The sequence below is a fragment of the Gigantopelta aegis genome, chromosome 3 (genome assembly GCF_016097555.1).
Source record: "Gigantopelta aegis isolate Gae_Host chromosome 3, Gae_host_genome, whole genome shotgun sequence".
NCBI classification, from domain to species: domain Eukaryota; kingdom Metazoa; phylum Mollusca; class Gastropoda; order Neomphalida; family Peltospiridae; genus Gigantopelta; species Gigantopelta aegis.
Genome location: NC_054701.1, coordinates 17,966,309 through 17,985,694, shown reverse-complemented (window position 1 = coordinate 17,985,694; position 19,386 = coordinate 17,966,309). Strand labels below are relative to the sequence as shown.

The 19,386-nt window shown below is 35.7% G+C and overlaps 1 protein-coding gene across 1 annotated transcript; it reads left to right on the top strand.

The window, feature by feature from the left end:
* The first annotated feature begins 1,249 nt into the window (after positions 1-1,249).
* Positions 1,250-17,524, top strand: LOC121368524. Its single transcript, XM_041493261.1, has 5 exons — positions 1,250-1,973; positions 5,959-6,387; positions 9,487-9,662; positions 16,231-17,273; positions 17,317-17,524. The coding sequence occupies exons 1-5, from the start codon at positions 1,250-1,252 to the stop codon at positions 17,522-17,524; spliced, it is 2,580 nt and encodes an 859-aa protein (XP_041349195.1).
* The last annotated feature ends 1,862 nt before the right edge of the window (positions 17,525-19,386 follow it).

Here is a 19,386-nt window from a genome sequence, read left to right as displayed (position 1 = left end):
ATTATTACAAAACAACCATCTGTTCATCCATCAACATCTACTTCACCTCTGTCGACACGCAAACCTGGTAAGCCAGCAGCCACAGATGTTGGTAGTGACCAAGTATATATCGTCTGGAACGAGCCAGAAGATAAGGGTGTCACCTATTATGAGATCAAGTTGAAACAATTGAATGATGTAGCTTGGTCAAAAATACCCCATTTTACAGATGACGACAAGCCTGTTAAGCAAATATATGATCTTATCGCTGCAACCAACTATGAGTTCAAAGTACGAGGGCATTACCAAAATGAAGAAGGTCCATATAGTGACACGAGTGATCCAGTTATGTCGAAAACACCCTCTGTTAATCCAGCATCAGCTCTCACACCTGCATCACGACGCAAACCTGGAAAACCAGCAGCCACAGATGTTGACGGTGACAGTGTGTCTATTGCCTGGGATCAGCCAGAGGACAAGGATGTCACTTATTATGATATCAAACTGAAACCAGCAGCTGACAAACTTTGGTACAAGATATCTCATTTTACAGATGAAAATATTCCATACAAGCGGATAAGGAACCTTGTCCATGAAACTACATACGAATTTAAAGTCCGAGCACATTACAACAATGAAGAAGGTCCTTTTAGTGACAAGAGCGACCCGGTAATAACAAAATCGTCAACTGCTGCACGAAAATCCGGAAAGCCAGCAGCTACAGATGTTGGTAGTGACCATGTATATATCGTCTGGAACGAGCCAGAAGAGAAAGGTGTCACCTATTATGAGATCAAGTTGAAACAAGTGAATGATGTAGCTTGGTCAAAAATACCCCATTTTACAGATGACGACAAGCCTGTTAAGCAAATATATGATCTTGACCCTGCAACCAACTATGAGTTCAAAGTACGAGGGCATTACCAGGATGAGGAAGGTCCATATAGTGACACGAGTGATCCAGTTATGACGAAAACACCCTCTGTTAATTCAGAATTAGTTCCTACAACTATATCACCACGACAACCTGGTAAACTAACAGCCACAGATGTTGGTAGTGACTATGTCTGTATCACCTGGGACCAGCCCGAAGACAAGGATGTCACTTACTATGAGCTCAAATTCAAGCCATCAGCAGATGAAGCTTGGTCAAAAGTATCTCATTTTACAGATGACGACAGACCTTGACCATACAACTGAATACAAATTCAAAGTTCGTGCACATTATTCAGATGAAGAGGGCCCATTTAGTGAGGAGAGCGATTCATTTATGACAAAAAAACTCACTGTTAATTCAGCATCAGCTCCTACAACTGTATCCCCACGACAGCCTGGTAAGCCAACAGCTACAGAAGTTGGCAGTGACTACATATCTATCACCTGGGACCAGCCAGAAGAGAAACATGTCACTTATTACGAGATCAAGTTGAAACCAGCAAAAGAAGCAACTTGGTTAAAAGTAACCCATTTTACAGATGGTGACTCACCTGTTAAGCAAATATGTGATCTTGACAATGCCACTGAATATGAATTCAAAGTTCGGGGATATTACAATGGTGAGGAAGGACCATTTAGTGACAAGAGTGATCCAATTATGACAAAACCAACCTCTTTGAAGTCATCATCACCAATTACATCTGTATCCCCCCGTAAACCTGGAAAGCCCACAGAATTGGATGTTGAAGATGACTTTATCCTTCTTGGCTGGAATAAGCCATATGACAGAAACGTGACATATTACGAGATAAAATTAAAACAATTGAAAGATTCGACTTGGACCAAGATGTCTATATTCACTGACAATGAGAAATCCGTCTGCCATGTGAGTGGTCTGCTGTCTTCTGCAACATACGAGTTCAAGGTTCGGCCTTACTACGGCGAGGAAGAAGGAGAATACAGTGATAAAAGTGACCCCATAACAACTACGTCAACAGAGGCAAAGAAACATTCATCAGCAACACATGCCATGTATGCTACCAAACAGCTTGGACGTGGTATGTTTTTAAACTGTTTAGTTATGCATGAAAGTTAAAGTTTGTTTTGTTTAACGACACCACTAGAGCACATTGATTTATTAATCATTAGCTATTGGATGTCAAATATTTGATAATTGTGACATATAGTCTTACATTTTCCATTAGTAGCAAGGGATCTTTTATTTGCACCATTCCACATACAGAATAGCACATAAGACAGCCTTTGATACATCAGTCGTGGTGCACTGGCTAGAATGAGAAATAGCCCAATGGGCCCAGTGAGGTGGATCAATCTTAGACCGACTGTGCACCAGTCGAGTGCTTCACCACTGGGCTATGTATGTATGAATAATAACTAATGAATATATTTTTATGGTTGGATATCGGGTCAAATGTCATCAAGATTCAACAGTTTTCACCGGAATGATACGACATCATAAATAGATGTTAAAACCATAGGTAATTCGCAATATTTAATTATCCATTTGTCTGCTGCATATTCAGCTCCTTTACGGGACTCAATGGTGGATCCAGAAAATCCAATTTGGGGGGGGGGGGGGGGGGGGGGTGGTAGTGACATGTGGCTGAATGCCACAAACATTCCCGATGAGATTACTCTTACAAATGCAACAAATATCGTTTAAGACAGGTGCCAATATTTGAAGAGTGAGACGAAATTTCTGGGCATCATACAAGTTACTCCAGAATTTTATTGTGGAAAATCCTATCGCCAAGACAAATATAGTGATTAGAGCAATTGATATTTCCAATATAGAACCATGTATGGCCATTTTGTACAGCAATCCCGTGCTATTACCATATATTGACATATATGTAAATATCGAGAAAGGAGATATAATACTTTAAGTATAAAGAATAAATCAAATCTTATTCGTTATTCCTCATGGCATCCATGTGGTTAGTTTCAGTTCCAACGAGGGTCTAATATGGTGGACTGGAAGAACTTTGGATGTGAGCTCGTGTTAGGAGTACACCCAGGTACATTTCAGTTCATACTTTCAAAACAAAAGTCGAATCAGATTTCTGCATGGTCCTCGCCAAAATGTATCAGTTAACTGGCTATGATAGTAATAGCATGTTTTCAGCTAAAGCTGCAGGACTTTAGGCGAACCATGAATGACTTTCAGAAAGATCCTGGTACAGGATAGTATTGATCTATGTGCTCAAATGTGGATCATCACGCAATTCTTTGTATAAACTAAGGTGTTTTCTTTTCCACCATAACAAAACAACTATCATTGATCTACCTCCAACAAACCATGCAACAAAGGGCATCTTAAAGTGTTTCAAGGGACCTACTAACAATTATGCTGTACTGGTGGTATTATGCATGATTACAGGCACTTTAAATTCGAATTAGAAGGTGGTATCATGAAACTTTCTGCTGGTCAGCAGTTGCTATCAGACCGTTTTCCAACTCCCTGCAAATGGCACAAAATGCACAACAAAATGATGTCCACGTAAAACGAAGAACATGAAAGGTTGTCCGGATTTTTGTGGTTGACAGGTAACAAATAAGGTATGGAAGAATCCAGAGGACGTAAAGGGGCTCAAATATGCGGCAGACAAATATGGTTTTGACAACTATTTATTATGTTGTGTCATTCTGATGAAAACAGTGTTGCACCTTGATGACCTTTGACCCCATATCCGACCATCAAGGTCAGCTAACGTCATGAACGTTTTTCAGATGTCCTTTTGCACTTTAGATGGTAGATGATGAAATTTACCAAATGGAACATTACTGTTTCAAGTTCTGTCGCTTTTCTCTTTTTTTTCCTTCTGTTTTTTGTTGTTGCTTGTTATCGAAAATCTAGTAATTTTGAATGTTGGTCAAAATTTCAAATGACATCAAATATGTTGCATTTTTCAATGGTTATGATTTTACAAACTTACGTAGGATGTCTTCGTGCAGAAAAGCTAAATAAACAATGTCTAGCTTTATTTTGAGCTGTTGAGTGTCCATTACCATTTTGAGGAGTCGTAATTTAAAGGCAACACCATGATGACATCATAATGTGACCTCTTTTGACCTTATTATTTTATTTTATAGGCTACTACAAGCTTCATTTTGGTGTTTAAAATTATATATATTGATACCTCGCCAATATATGTAAACTTAATGTCCTCTACCTCTAATTTTGGGTCACTTATTTCACCATGTTAATTGTGTACATAAGATCAAATTTCGCACTTATTGTCAGGAATCAGAATGTATGTCCACCCCAGTGTTTCTGCCAGAACGAAATATTTGGATATGGCGCTATGGAATTGAATGCAACCACAGTTAACGGGGTTATGGGGAGCTTCCCCCAGAAAGAAAATGGGTTAAACTTAGGGTTAGGGTTCGGAAAATCATACATTAATGATACGAGTAATTAATTTTGTCAAAAGGTTAACTTAAAAAAAACAATTCTACCGAAAAAATTAGGTGTGGCGCCATACCCATTTTACCCTCTGGCAGAAATCCTGCACCCTGATTTTTATGATGGCCCAGGTGGACCCCTCACAAATATGGAGTGTGATTTAGGGGACCTCTCATGCATGCAAAAATCACCAGCTCCAGGATTAAAAAAGAAAACAAAAACAGAAACAATGTATGTATAAACAAATAATATATGGATATTCAGCAGATTTTCTCCCCTTGGAGCGGAAATCTCTTTTCCGTATGTGTTTGAGGGGTGGAGGTGTTACGAAAATTTGTTGGGCTCGGTAGGGGACATGTATCGCTTTAGCTTTTGCTGTACTCTCTGAATGCTTTTTAATTAAGTGAATATATTTTTATCTTCTAATAAAGATTCCTTTTATGTTTTTTCTAAAAGTATTGATGGGTTTTTTTTAGATGTATTGGGAGAAATTCCACAAGCGTAATGCAATGTTCGTTGAAAAAGGTTATGTGTTTGGTTGAGTTATTAAAAGTTTGTTATGATATTTTATTTGATTAAACACGGTAAGTCAACCACGTTCTTGGAATACCGGCTTTGTATGTAATGTCTTTAGAATAATACGTGCAGCCCTTTTCTGAAGTCCATACACTCTATTTACATTTTGATCGCTTGTATTACTCCCTACTATGCAACGATAATCTATTATTGGGAGCAAATATCCATTATAATACATTGTAAACAAGCCAGAGGGAGATATAATTTAAGCCTCTTAATCAAGCTTATGCTTCATGATGAAAGAGACCAAATATGATCAATATAGTACAGTATGATATGTCCAATATTTGGGGCCAGCTGGATTCTAATATGAAAATGGATCTCTTTTTTTTCAAGTCTAAATTTGTCAATTAGGCTATGCTGAATGCTAAAAAGGTAGGTACCTTTTTTATCTGCATATGCAGCCGCCATCTTGAATTTCTAGGAGTTGTTTTATTGTGGAAATGACCTTACTTTGTTTTATTAATGAGAGGGATATATGTCAGAAATAATTATTCTTATTTAGGATAATAATATAATTGGTCTTACTTTCTTGTATTACTGAGAGGAATACATGTTAAAAATAATTATTCTTATTTAGCATAAATATATAATTAGTGTCCATTTTGAATACCTAATGAAATTTATTTTATTTGTTATTCATAATATAGACATGGTTTAGTCTTTTTTACATGATTTATACATACCATGTACCATCCCATATACAGGATAGCAAGTACCGTGGCCTTTGATATGAGTCGGATATTCTGAGATAAAATAGTGCTTTTTGAGGTTTAGTTTTAAATTTAAATATCACGCCCTGCTTCATCATGTGTTAATTCGTTTAATTGTTTGTTTTGTATGTCTGCCTCTTTGGATAGAACGGTTGTATTTAATGGCCTCAATTAGGACACATGGTATGGTCCAATTTTGTTCTAAATCTGCTGTCATCTGACACTTTGTGCTTATTAAAAGATATATTATTTTGTTATTTGTACTATACCCCCACAATTAAATTGTAAGATATATGATTTATTCTTATCATTAATTCTACGTTTTAGAAACTCGAACCGTTTCAACAAAGCCCAGTAAACCATATACTAAGGATACAGGAATCGACTATATAGATCTTTATTGGGAGAAGCCGGAAGATGAAGGCGTGCTATACTATGAAGTGAGGCATAAACCATTGAAGGAATCAATATGGAATGAAAATTCCGTTTCAACCCAGGACGACACACCCGAGCAGTGTATACGTGGATTATTACAAGAAACAGAATACGTGTTCAAGGTCAGAGCAAAGTACAATGATGTCGATGGGGAATTCAGTGATCAGAGTAACACCATTAGAACAAATCAATCTCCAGCGTTTTACCTTACAAAGTTCTGTACAAAACTGCAGGATGGAGAGCCAACTTTCTACAAACTTCCACTACAAGAAAACGTATATGCCAGAAATGAATTTCACAAAACACGTAAATTCGAATTTGGTATGTTTATTATGCCAGATATTTACGTTTTCAAATTACTCTATTTTATATTATAGCATTTGTTTTACATAGAAACTAATACTTGAAGTTGCAATCATGGTGTGTGCGTGTGTGTGTGTGTGTGTTTGTGTATATAATAAATAATAATAATAATAATAATAATAATATATATATACATATATATATATATATATATATATATATATATATATATATATATATATATATATATATATATATATATATATATATATATATATAATGTTGAACATAAATAATATTAAATATAAATAATACATAGAGTATTGTTAGAGTAAATATGTTCAGATTGAATGTACATTTTGTTTTGCATAGAAAGATATATATATATATATATATATATATATATATATGTGTGTGTGTATATATTATATATATATATATATATATATATATATATATATATATATATATATATATATATATATATATATGAAGTAAAACAGGACGGCAAGACAGTTCTAACATCAAAAAGCATACACGCACATACACAGACATACACAAGCACGCAACATAGCTTTATAACAATAATACATGTGATTAGTTTCCTATCAGTTGTATTGTAGTTTATTAATGCTCTGTGATACTGTGGGCAGTAGATATTCTATTAAATTACTATATATTACATCTGTGGCTGGAGACGGAGAGGATAATAATAATAATAATAATAATAATAATAATAATAATAATAAATTATTAGATTAAACATTTTCAAGTAATGAATGATACATTGACCACTTGGTAAAAACATTACTAAGACTGGTCTTACTAAAATATAAATATTTTTTCTATACAGTATCTTTGTTTAATTTCTTTTTTAATGAATAATATTTAGCTTAACATTTTGCACTTTACATTTATATATGAAATACTTAGCTAGAAGTAGCCAGAGATCAAATATATTATCTGTTTTAATGTTGTCTTTAAATCCAAATATGACTAGTTCGAGAGACAGTTTTAAGTTACATAAGTGATTACAGTACTTCGATAACCAGTTTAAAAAGGAATTCCAAAACATTTGAACAAAGTTACATTCTCAAAAAAGATGTTCTGTTGTTTCTTCATTTACGTTACAACAGGTACATGTGAGTTGTAGTAAAACAAGGGGTGTCAACCACTCAGCGTCATCCCCACACACACACCTTCCAGGTGGGGCTATTGACGTCACAGCCCAGATAATTTTGATTTGCTTATCAATGGTTAGAACTATTTGTTAATTGGCTTATCAGTCGTTAGACAGTGACATAACGTAGTTGTAACATCCAAGATGCCCGCCTGTCCCACCACCCAACAACATGTTTGGTCACAGAAGTTATTAATAGACAACATAAGACAATTACATTTTTATTATTTATTTCTCCATGTTCATCGTGAGTGGATCACAGATCATGGGGTCCTGCGTCCACCTTTCCAATCTATATATTGGTCTAATTATATGCATTCTCTTATATAGCATAGTATTTACAAGTGTTCCACGTCAGATGTCTGCACCCATAAATTGAATTTCTTGGGCCAGTTTAACCACTTGACATAGTGTTCTTTGTTAGCACCACGTCCTCTCGTCTTTAGAATGTTCTCCACTTTCCCGAGATCGTCAACCTTTTGGAGTTCGGACTAGTAGAAAGTTCCCTGGATTTCCTCGCCATCTTAATCCTTTACACGATAGAGGGGTAGTCCACCACGTAGTAGGGTTTGGCTGGTGGTGAAGATTTCTCCTGTTCACCTCTCGTCATATTCCCGGGTGAATACATTTCTCAGATATATGAGTGGCACGTCTTCTGAGACACAACGAAAACAAGGCAGGAGTGATTGAAAGAGACTTAAAATCCACCAAGACAAGGATGCATCGACACTTCATCTATAAACAGTCCTACAGTTATGTCGACCATCTTCAGACGTTTGCTGACATCTATAATACCACTTTTCACAGGATGATTGGTATGGCTCCGAACAAAGTCACTGAAAACAAGGAAACAAATATCCATATGGTGGAAAATGTACTGGCCCAAGACATATGTCAAGAATACACACAAAATTAAAAAACCCATTTCGATTCAAGGTGGGGGAGTTTGTGCGACTCACTCATCTGAGAAATGTATTCACCCAGAAATATGACGAGAGGGGAACAGGAGAAATCTTCGCCACCAGCCAAACCCTACTACGTGGTGCACTACCCCTCTGTCGTGTAAAGGATTAAGATGGCGAGGAAATCCAGGGAACTTTCTACTAGTCCGAACTCCAAAAGTTTGATATAAAAGAAGACGATTTCTGAAAACTGGAGAAGATTCTAGTGCTAGCAAAGAACACTATGTCAAGTGGTTAAACTGGCCCAAGAAATTCAATTCATGGGTGCAGGCATCTGACGTTGAACACTTGTAAATACTATACAATATAAGAGAATGCATATAATTATTAGTCCAATATTTATATATAGATTGCAAAGGTGAACGCAGAACACCATGACCTGTGTTCCACTTACGATGAACATGGAGAAATAAATAATGAAAATATAATTGTCATATGTTGTCTATTAATAACTTCTGTGACCAAATATGTTGTTCGGTATGGGATCAGTCGGTCATCTTGGATGTTAGGACAACTACGCTATGACACTGTCTAACGATCTCTCCCAACGGTAGTTTTACCGCTACTTCAGTGGATCCATTCAACTGATTTGGCTTTTCTCGTTCCAACCAGTGCACCACAACTGGTCAAAGGCCGTGGTATGTGATTTCCTCTGATGACTACGTGTCAGATTAAGCAAATGGTTGACATCCAGTAGCCGAAGATTAATTAATCAATGTGCTCTAGTGGTGTCGTTAAACAAAACAAACTTTTAAATGTTTTTAAAAAGTGAACAATTTATAAAGCAATATAATAAAACGTTTCTCGCCAATTACAGAATCTTTTAACAGATTAATCTGCTATTTGTATCTATGTCTAAACATTTTTTAAAGTGGTATATTAAAACAACATATATATATATATATATATATATATATATATATTTAAAATATTTGTTTGTTTTTTTGGGGGTTTTTTGCGCTATGAACATTTTAGGATCAGAGCAGATTCTAGAAGATAAGACTATTATGATGATTGGAGCAACTGGTTCTGGGAAAAGCACTTTGATCGATGGAATGGTCAACCATTTTTTGGGTGTACAATGGAAGGACAACTTCAGATTTAAGCTCATCGACTTAACAATGGAGGAAGAAGAAAAACATGGCAGACAGGTATGTATGATAGGCTTGCAGATTGAGGCTCATTTTGGGGGTCAAGTGGCAACTACTGTACTACCAGCTAATTTTGGTATTTCTTGATGGTATATGTCCTGACTATCTCACAGGTGAAAATCACCCAGAATTTCTGTGGGGGGGACATGCTCAAATGTCGTCATCAAAATGGTGACCGTATTGAGTATATTCTTCAAGCAACCCAGTAAAATGATGTAGACGTTCGAGATAAAAGCATCAAAGTTCATCCACAAGTTGCCCATCGCCATAATTTTCAGCTGTTAATATAAATCACTTGCCCAAATTACATTATTTTGACTAAATTGGATTTTCAAGATGGCCGCCATATAAAAACCTATTAGTACCAATATCTCAGCACCCATGCCACCTAGTATTGCAATTTTTTGGTCTAACCTAACATTTTTAGGGGCAAGGAAGGAAGGAAATGTTTTATTTAATGACGCACTCCAACACATTTTATTTACGGTTATATGGCGTCGGTAGGGGCAAGGAATGCAATTATATATTTACAAATTTTACAAGCTGGACTTTTATAAAAGGAACAAAATATTCAGAAATATTATTGAGAACAACAAACGTCTATTGTGCATCCCCAGCTTCTCGCTTTATTATCGTTGTGTTTTAGATAGTATTTAAGAAGAAACTGTACAAGGAAAGGAAGAAATGTTTTATTTAACAACACACAAAACATTATGGCGTCGGAAATGTGATTAAGGATCACATAGGTAATTAGAGGAAACCTGCTGCCTGCTCTCCATGGGCTACCCTTTTTGATATGCAATCAATTAATTCATGATAACTTACTTAAAATAGAGAATATATTGTAGTCATGGCATTAATTAACACAATTAAGAATTGCAATATATAGAGGTATATATTATTGAAGATGATTTGTTTATTTTGTATACCACTGCACAGTCATGGAGTAACAAGAAATATATAACAATAACATTTTATAAAGCTATTAGAAAATATCACATTTTAATGAATATTTTAGTAAATAATACTTGAGGAATAGTTGGAAAGTTTGAATGTCACTGTGTGATTAGTGTCAATGTTATCCAAGTTTAATATTAATATGAGTTAATACAGCACCGGAATATACCTCGCTTAACATCATTATTAATCAGTCCCAAAACATTTTAAACAAATGCAAAACAAATTAGGGACATCTCATTTAATATATTAGTTAATATAATTAAACACTTCACCTATTTTACTATCATTACAAACACTCCCAAAAGAATAGAAGCTTGGTCGTGCAATTTTAAGCAAATCAATTTATAAAGCACCCATATATCCTAGTAAAGATTGTATCCGAATTGTCCATTATTATGCAGGTGATGATATGATCTTATCTTTTAGACCAATTGCAATCGAGACGTAGACGTAATGCGATGACACTCACTTAACTTACTGCAGGCCGTGGAGGCTACAGGTGGAAAGGCTGTCTTTATCAGAAATCCATCCCCGCTCCTCTAGAGTGGGTGCATTTTGTTAACTCTGTTCACTGGTGAGACATATTTCACGCAGCCTGTTTTGAGTGTTGCAATCGGGCATCATGGTGTAAATGAAATGGTTTCTATTATCTTCACCTTGCTTCGCTGAGCTTATCATACAGAATAACTGTGAAGAATTTCAGTAGCTAGAGATGTGAACCACCTGTATCTGTTTTGGTGTAAGGGTTGAGCGTCATGTTGGTAAAGACACTGGTCACATCAAGGTAGCACTTTCATGAACACCAGACTGTCCATCTACTTTTTCCAAAGAAAGCAAAGTGTTGTATCATCCTCTGAAGATGTTTGTTGAGAGGCAGGACCAGGGATTTCACTTTAGCCAGGAAGCCTGCTTCCTTGAATACCTTTTCTTTGCTTTTCTCTTGTGGATGCACTGATTGCTGTTTATGATGTATGTGTTCTATACCAACACAAGGAGGTCGGCATCTGGTGCAATTATGGGTTTCTCCCAAATATTTAACCCCACATGAGGAATGATTACCAGTACTCGACACTGTAGGACCCGTGTATTCCGGACTTGGGTGATACCGAGATACCTCATCAGACAGAGAACATGGGACACGGCCCTGTCAATTGTCCCATATCGAAATGGAAGTTGAATGTGATTTCACCATTCAATTTATTATCATCCATATAATTGTTTATATCAAAAGAAAAAAGAAAACGACGTGGCCAGCATACTCCTGAAATACCAGATTACTGGTAAAATCAAGGTTCTGTGAAACTGGACTGACATTTTACGTGATCCAACCAACAAATAGGAACCTTTTGTATTCCACACCGCTAAGTTTTCCTCCGTAGACTGCCATGAAGACAAGGAAATAATCATTACGTTTGGTTTAAAAGTTATTCTTTGAACAAATGTTCATTCAGTGTCACTATGTGTCTACGAGGAATCGACAACACACTTTTAATTCATATGCAGGACGTTATTATGAACGGCTGTACTAACTCTCGTGTTCGCCGCACTGTTGACACAAACGTATATGTCGTCCCAATTGGCATGTTGCCCTCATTTGTTTACCTTGGGTAAAACAAATGTGAGAATATTGGTTGCCTGTGGTTCAGGTAAATACTTTGCATATCATCCCATCAATGGTATATATGACGTCCTGGGTAAAGAGAAATTACTGTCCCTCCTTCCTCTCCATAGCTTAACAGGATGTAATACTACCTCTGCTTTCTTTGACAAAAAGGTAAAAGGAACTGCTACACTCATGTGACCAGTACCTTTACTTAACACCCGTGTATTTGCCTTACACCAAAATGTATGCTAAAGATCCACACTCTAGCGCTTCAGAGTAAGTTTGTATTATAATACTAGTGACCTGGAACAATGTTGACGTAGCAAGGAATTTGTTGTACTTCCAGAATGGAATGACAGTGGAAACCATTCCATCACTTAGGATGCCTTACTACAGCACCCAGCACCTATGAAGCTGGAACATGGTTCCCCAGTGGACAGAATGAATAAACTGCATCTGCATCTACTTCAGGGGTGGGGGTGGTCTTTTAATGAAGCCATTCCTGAGTTCCTATATGTAGTATCAAACCTGTGACCTTCAAATAATGTAGTGTTGTTACAAGAGTAAGTGGATGTGACACTAGATGTATATGATAAAATAAGCCCGATGGAAGTGCACTGAACTATGTATTTATTATTGTGAGGAGTAAAACGTTCATTAGAAACTTTATGCATTTTCACTAGTCTATGGAATCAGTAAAACATTTTTAATGATATAAGCACCTACATATTGCTATTCTTAATAGGGTTGATCTATGCCGTGACTATATTTTATTCTTTATTTCCAAAGAAATGTCTTATGAATAAATTGATTGCCTTGTACCCTGTACTTAAAGAACATAATGATACCAAATAAATAAAATAGAAAAAACACTGGCAAGACTCATAATAAACGTTGCAGGTTTACAGATACCAGTACACTTTGTATTACTCGATGCATATCTTCTGTACATCACACAGCTAATTAACAGTAGTTATCATCTCATACTGAAGATTATGTTTATTTTCCAACCACTTACCAGCTTAAGACCTCTTTTTACGACGAAACTAGCATACTAGAAACGGTGAACGCGGCATATGATTTGTATGTTTGTGTGTACATGCGCGCGTGTGTGTGTGTGTAGTAATATTATATGCTTGCATGTGTGGGAGTGTTAACACTAGTATATTTTTTGTGAGGATACAATCAGACACTAAATATCTGGATCCAAAATATAAAGGAATGTTTTTAAAATGAATTTGTATTAGTAATCAAGGCATTGTAGTAGCTATAACCAGAACAGCTGCTACGGCTTAAATTTAGTAAATCTTACTTCATCATAGCTAAGAAACAGCATTATTAGCCTGGAAGCGCTCTCTACTGTTTGAACATTTATTAATACCCCAAAATTAATAAATGTTGTTTTTAAACTGTATTATAACATTTCCAACCTTAGTAAAGGCTTAAAATTTCAAACAACTAAAGAGAATGAAGACTATTGGAAATAGATGCACAAATATCAAAATCGAGGCGGCCATATTGATGACGTCATTTGACCATGTTCCCCCACAGGTATTCTGGATACTTTTTACCCAGAAGATAGTCAGGACCCATACTTTAATATAAACCAAACATTAGCTGGTAGTATGATAGTTGCCACTTTGGTAATTTTTAGAGCACTTTTGGGCCATCTCCTGCACGCCTAAGTAGGTCATAGTTAGGGGTGACTATTGCGGTCAGTTTTACTATTGCAATAGTATTGCGATAGTTAAAATACTATTGTGATAGTATTGCAATAGTGAAAGTACTATTACAATAGTATTGCAATAGTATTATGAATTCTTAAATCGCTTGACAACAGTAATATGAAATGTATTTCTCAAAACTATTTATCATGAGTGGACAAGTTTCGCTGAGCATAAGCATTCGGTTCTAAAGCATATCAATATTTATAAAAAGACAGTTGTTATTCAAATACCTACCTTTTTATTAGTATTTCTACGCTTCACATTAAAATGGCCTCTAAGTAGCTACGTTTACTGCAGGTGCGTCAAAAACTAGCATGCATCAGCAGTAAATATTTGTAACTACGTAACCCTTTTCGGTGGGTGATACGTTTAGTGGTATAGCTTACCGAAAAAACTTTCCCACTTTTTTTTTCCAGCCTTTTATCAAAACCTGTATGTTGTTCAACAAAACATACACTTACAATAATTTATAAAACAATATTTTAAGGCAAATTACAAAATGGAGCCCTCGAGAACCAATGTTAACAGACAAAATTTTAGGAAAACGAATATAACAATTCTGATGTCTTGCAATCGCGTTATATGTTAAGCAAATGAATGATTATAATGGTAAAATTGTTTGGTTAAAAAAATATGAGCTGCATTCTGAGTTTTAATAAATATATAAACAGATATCCAGAAAGATATTTATGTTAAAACATATAAGGGCCATATATTTTTAGCAAGTATCTGTATAGAGAGTTTTATCAGCAGACGCCGTGGCAATTGTGCGACTTCAATAACCAGAACCGGCCTCGGTGGCGTCGTGGCAGGCCATCGGTCTACAGGCTGGTAGGTACTGGGTTCGGATCCCAGTCGAGGCATGGAATTTTTAATCCAGATACCGACTCCAAACCCTGAGTGAGTGCACCGCAAGGCTCAGTGGGTAGGTGTAAACCACTTGCACCGACCAGTGATCCATAACTGGTTCAACAAAGGCCATGGTTTGTGCTATCCTGCCTGTAGGAAGCGCAAATAAAAGATCCCTTGCTGCCTGTCATAAAAGAGTAGCCTATGTGGTGACAGCGGGTTTCCTCTAAAATAATCTGTGTGGTCCTTAACCATATGTCTGACGCCATATAACCGTAAATAAAAGTTGTTGAGTGCGTCGTTAAATAAAGCACTTCTTTCTTTTCTTTCAATAACCAGATACCAGTACAGCTAAGAAAAGACAGAAATAGCTTTTAAAATTAAGTTTTCTTTGAAAATCATAGAAAAAGGTTTCAAGAAATGTGCCGTATTTATGAGTGGTTAACGTTCAATCTTGCTATCTTTGCTCGTTTTAACTTTATTTTTACGAACATTTGTGTGACATTTGTTTACTTCCCCCATACATAAGTCAAATAATCGAAAAATATTCGAACATAATGGTCTGTCTATGCAAATGTGCTTCTTAAGCATGTAAAAAAATATACAAAAATAAATACTTTACAATACCCACAAACGGTAAACAATTACTGTGAAATAATTTTCGATTTTTAATTAACATGCTACAAAAAATGTCCAGTCAATATGACATTGTCACATATGACATTCGTTGACATCGAAAATGAGACGAACTTTCTTCATTTAATACTTTAGGGAGGTATGGTATGAATACTGTACGGGTCATAGTTTGGTTTGTAATTGCATATATTATTTTAGCCACATAAATTAACTTTGTCACCTATGACATATTTCATATACTGCAACCTTTACAGTTTGCTTATGCTATAGACATCTATATTGGTTTCGGAATGTGAAGATATTAAACGAGTAATACGATGCTTGCATTATTCATTATATTCATTTCATCTGTATGTTGCTGAAAAATGTACGCCATCTTGAATTCAAAATGACTGACTTACCCATATGACCCAGCGTGCGTGACCAACCTCTTTTTCTGTTTGGAGCACACTGAACCAATATCCAAAGTCAAACTGAAGGCATATAAAAGTGCGTTAATACAGTAGTTCAGATCTTAGAGTATTTAGGAAAACCAAGATTATACAAACGAATTCACGTGCATATTTATTTAATTTATCTATTTTGATATTTATTTGACTCCCTAATATTTTTTTTTAAATTGTTCTGTGGGCATCATGGTACTGTAGTCTGAAGAAATGATATAAAGTCGTCCTGTTAGGACAATGAACAAGTTTTATACTGGATATGTCAAGAAATATATTGTTTGTTGTAATATTTATTAATTTGCTGTTAATATGTTGACATTAATTAAAACTATTATGTTTGTAATTAGACGGAGTCACAAACGGAATGGATTACAAGTTACCGGGTTCATCCAATACACAGTAAAGTGAATTTCAGTTTGAATATCATCGACACCCCCGGCTTTGGAGATACACGAGGAATTGAACGAGACCATCAGTTAGTGGAGCAGATTCGAGCTTTCTTCACATCTGAAGGCATCAAAGGAATAGAAACAATAGATGCGATATGCTTCGTCACGCAGGCCCCTCTTGCAAGAATGACTCATACACAGAGATACATATTTGATGCAATTCTGTCAATATTTGGTAAAGATATGGCAAAGAATATTGTTGCTATGATTACGTTTGCAGATGGCAAAGAACCACCAGTTCTGAATGCATTGATGCAAGCCAAAGTTCCCTATAATAATCACTTCGTGTTTAATAATTCAGCCCTTTTTGAACCAAATACAGAAGGAAAATGCAATACATTTGCTAAAATGTTTTGGGAAATGGGAGCCATGAGTTACGATGCTTTTTTTGAATTCTTACCAACAATGAAGACTCAAAGTCTACAACTGACAGCACAAGTTCTAAAAACAAGAGAGGAACTCAATGCAACTATCCATGGTCTCATGCCACAAATTGATATTGGACTTCATGAACTTGCCACCATGAAGGCAGAACAAGATCTTGTAAACAAATTTGAAAGAGAAATACGTGATAACAAAAACTTCCAATATCAGGCTGTAGAATTTCACCAAACCAAGATACCCTTGGAACGGGGACAATATGTGACCAACTGCAGTTTTTGTCACATGACATGTCATTTTCCGTGTCATGTAGCTCGTAATGATCGGAAATTTTCCTGCTCAGCTATGAAGGATGGAATTTGCAATATTTGCCCAGAACATTGCTCATGGGATACCCACAAGTGTAATGATCATCGGCTGGAACTCAATCCAGTTACTGTACAGAAAACTTACTCTGAAATGAAAATAAAATACGAATTTGCAGCAAAGGAAAAGGTTTCAAAGCAGCGGATCCTTCATTCAATCAAAATGAAATTTTCAAATATTAAGAGCATTGTTCGGCAACATGTTAACACGTGTACGTGAATGTGGAAACTACTTGAGGAATAATGCGATAAAAGCTAATCCACTTACTGAAGTACAATATGTGGATCTACTGATTCAGTCAGAACTGCGGGAGAAAACATGTGGATTTAAACAACGAGTTAAAATGTTACACATATTCCGAAAACAAGCTGAACTCACTGAAAGTGCAATGCGGCATGATGATACAGGGAAAATACTGAAAGATCTGGGATTTGAGGAGCTGTAGTTCGATTAAGGTACCGATTTGCTGTGTAAGTTTACTGGTTTGCGTTAAGTAAAACCAATGTATAGCCTTGTTACTCCGAAAGGGCGAGACAAAAACAATAACAGTGTTGCCAGCATGCATGCTTGAATTCAGCAGATGATGACAAGTTTTCTTTATGGGTTCTAACGTTTCACAAATTCACTAACTGAAGGTATACTAAATTTTATATTTACAGATTTACAGGCTTTGGAGAGCTATTGGGAATTCGATATGTTTCTACTAATTGGTCCAACAGCTGGTCAAATATGTTTGTTATAGTGTACAAGTGCTATAATTAAGTACTTTTCAGATATAGATGACAGAATTGATTATTCTCCTCCCACCTCTCCACAGGAAGGCTGCTTAACATGGCTCAGATAGTGTATGACATCTTCTTATGAAATATTCATTTTGTTGCCGCGTTCGATCCACAAAAAATGTCAGCAAATGTTTTATGTTATAAATTACTAACTTTGTCTAAAAACATCATTGACAACGAATATTGAGGATTTATTAATATGTAGCCATTCGTGGCAGGGTTTGTTATTGTTAGTATTATGAAAGAAAACAAAACGATAATCCAATAATATTGGTAAAATTACGTCAAAGTGGTGGGAAAGGTAACTGGATGGGTGTAGAGGATGAGTTGGGGGAGTAGGGTATACAAATGTCAGATTTTGCTTTACGTATTTGTTGAATGGCCCGTTTGTTGGTACATTGTAATGGTTTACACTTGAAAACACAATACACAAATTAAGGTACTTTTATCAGTATAGGTGAATTATGTTATGCAAAAAGGTATTTCTGGTACAAACTCGTCATTATATTAAAAATATTATTTTTTTCAGTTTTCACACTAATAGTTATGTCCACATAACCTGAGATATTTTGAGAAAAACAACATTAAATAAAACTCGTACCTTTACATAAATAGCATAAAATGTATCAATTTGTAACAAATCACGAGACAATGTATTCAATTTAATTTTAAACACATCGTTTCAAAAGCACTAATCAAATCTGCAAATCAAGAATTCAATGTTGTTGCTAGTGACTGGGAACAATACTACAAATTACCTTTCCAAAGCGTAAAGTACTCAACTATTATGGTTTCAGTACAGAGTGTTATATCGGATACTACCAATACATTTTTATATATGTAGATTACAATTTATCCTATAACTTGCCCATGATATCCATGTCATAAACCCATGTGATAAGTTTAGTGTATTAACCCGGTTAATAATGGTATGCAAATTTGCAAGGTCTGTAAGTAATGTATTGCTGTGGTGGGTCATATCCTTACAAGCCAATAAGACCTGTGTATCTGAGTGTAACGTTTTCAAAGATTTAGATAAAATGCGTGACGTCAAACTAATTTTGGCTTATCGTGATGGCGTCATATTACTGATGGCGGCGACTTAGTCTGTGATTTACTAAAAATTAAATTAAAATGTTATTTTAGAAGTATTATAGGATAAATAGAATTCGCTACTCGTGTTTTTTAATATGTAAGATATCAGAGCCTCGACAAATACCGACTAATAGACTCGGTTGATATTTTCCAAATTAAAAAATACTTGTGACGAATCCTCTATATATGTACTTTCTGTAATTTTACAGAAACTCGGCGGCATATATTGCATTAGTGCCACAAGGTTAAACAATTATATAAATCTGTATAAAGTTGGATATTGTATTTATTACACCACGTGGAAGCGATACCCGTGTGATGTTATGGCTTAGTGGTTAGTGAGACAGTAGAGTCGTTACAACTCACTCACTGGTGAGAGCCGGTACACAGCTGCGAACCCTGTACATGCCATCCTTATGTCCGATGGCTT

What these genes read in the sequence shown, in the direction of transcription:
- LOC121368524 (XM_041493261.1), top strand. Translation starts at nt 1,250, where the DNA reads ATGACAAAAAAACTCACTGTTAATTCAGCATCAGCTCCTACAACTGTA. An exon ending in TACCAAACAGCTTGGACGTG is followed by an intron (nt 1,974 to 5,958) that starts GTATGTTTTTAA and finishes TCTACGTTTTAG; the next exon opens with AAACTCGAACCGTTTCAACA. An exon ending in AATATTAAGAGCATTGTTCG is followed by an intron (nt 17,274 to 17,316) that starts GCAACATGTTAA and finishes AAACTACTTGAG; the next exon opens with GAATAATGCGATAAAAGCTA.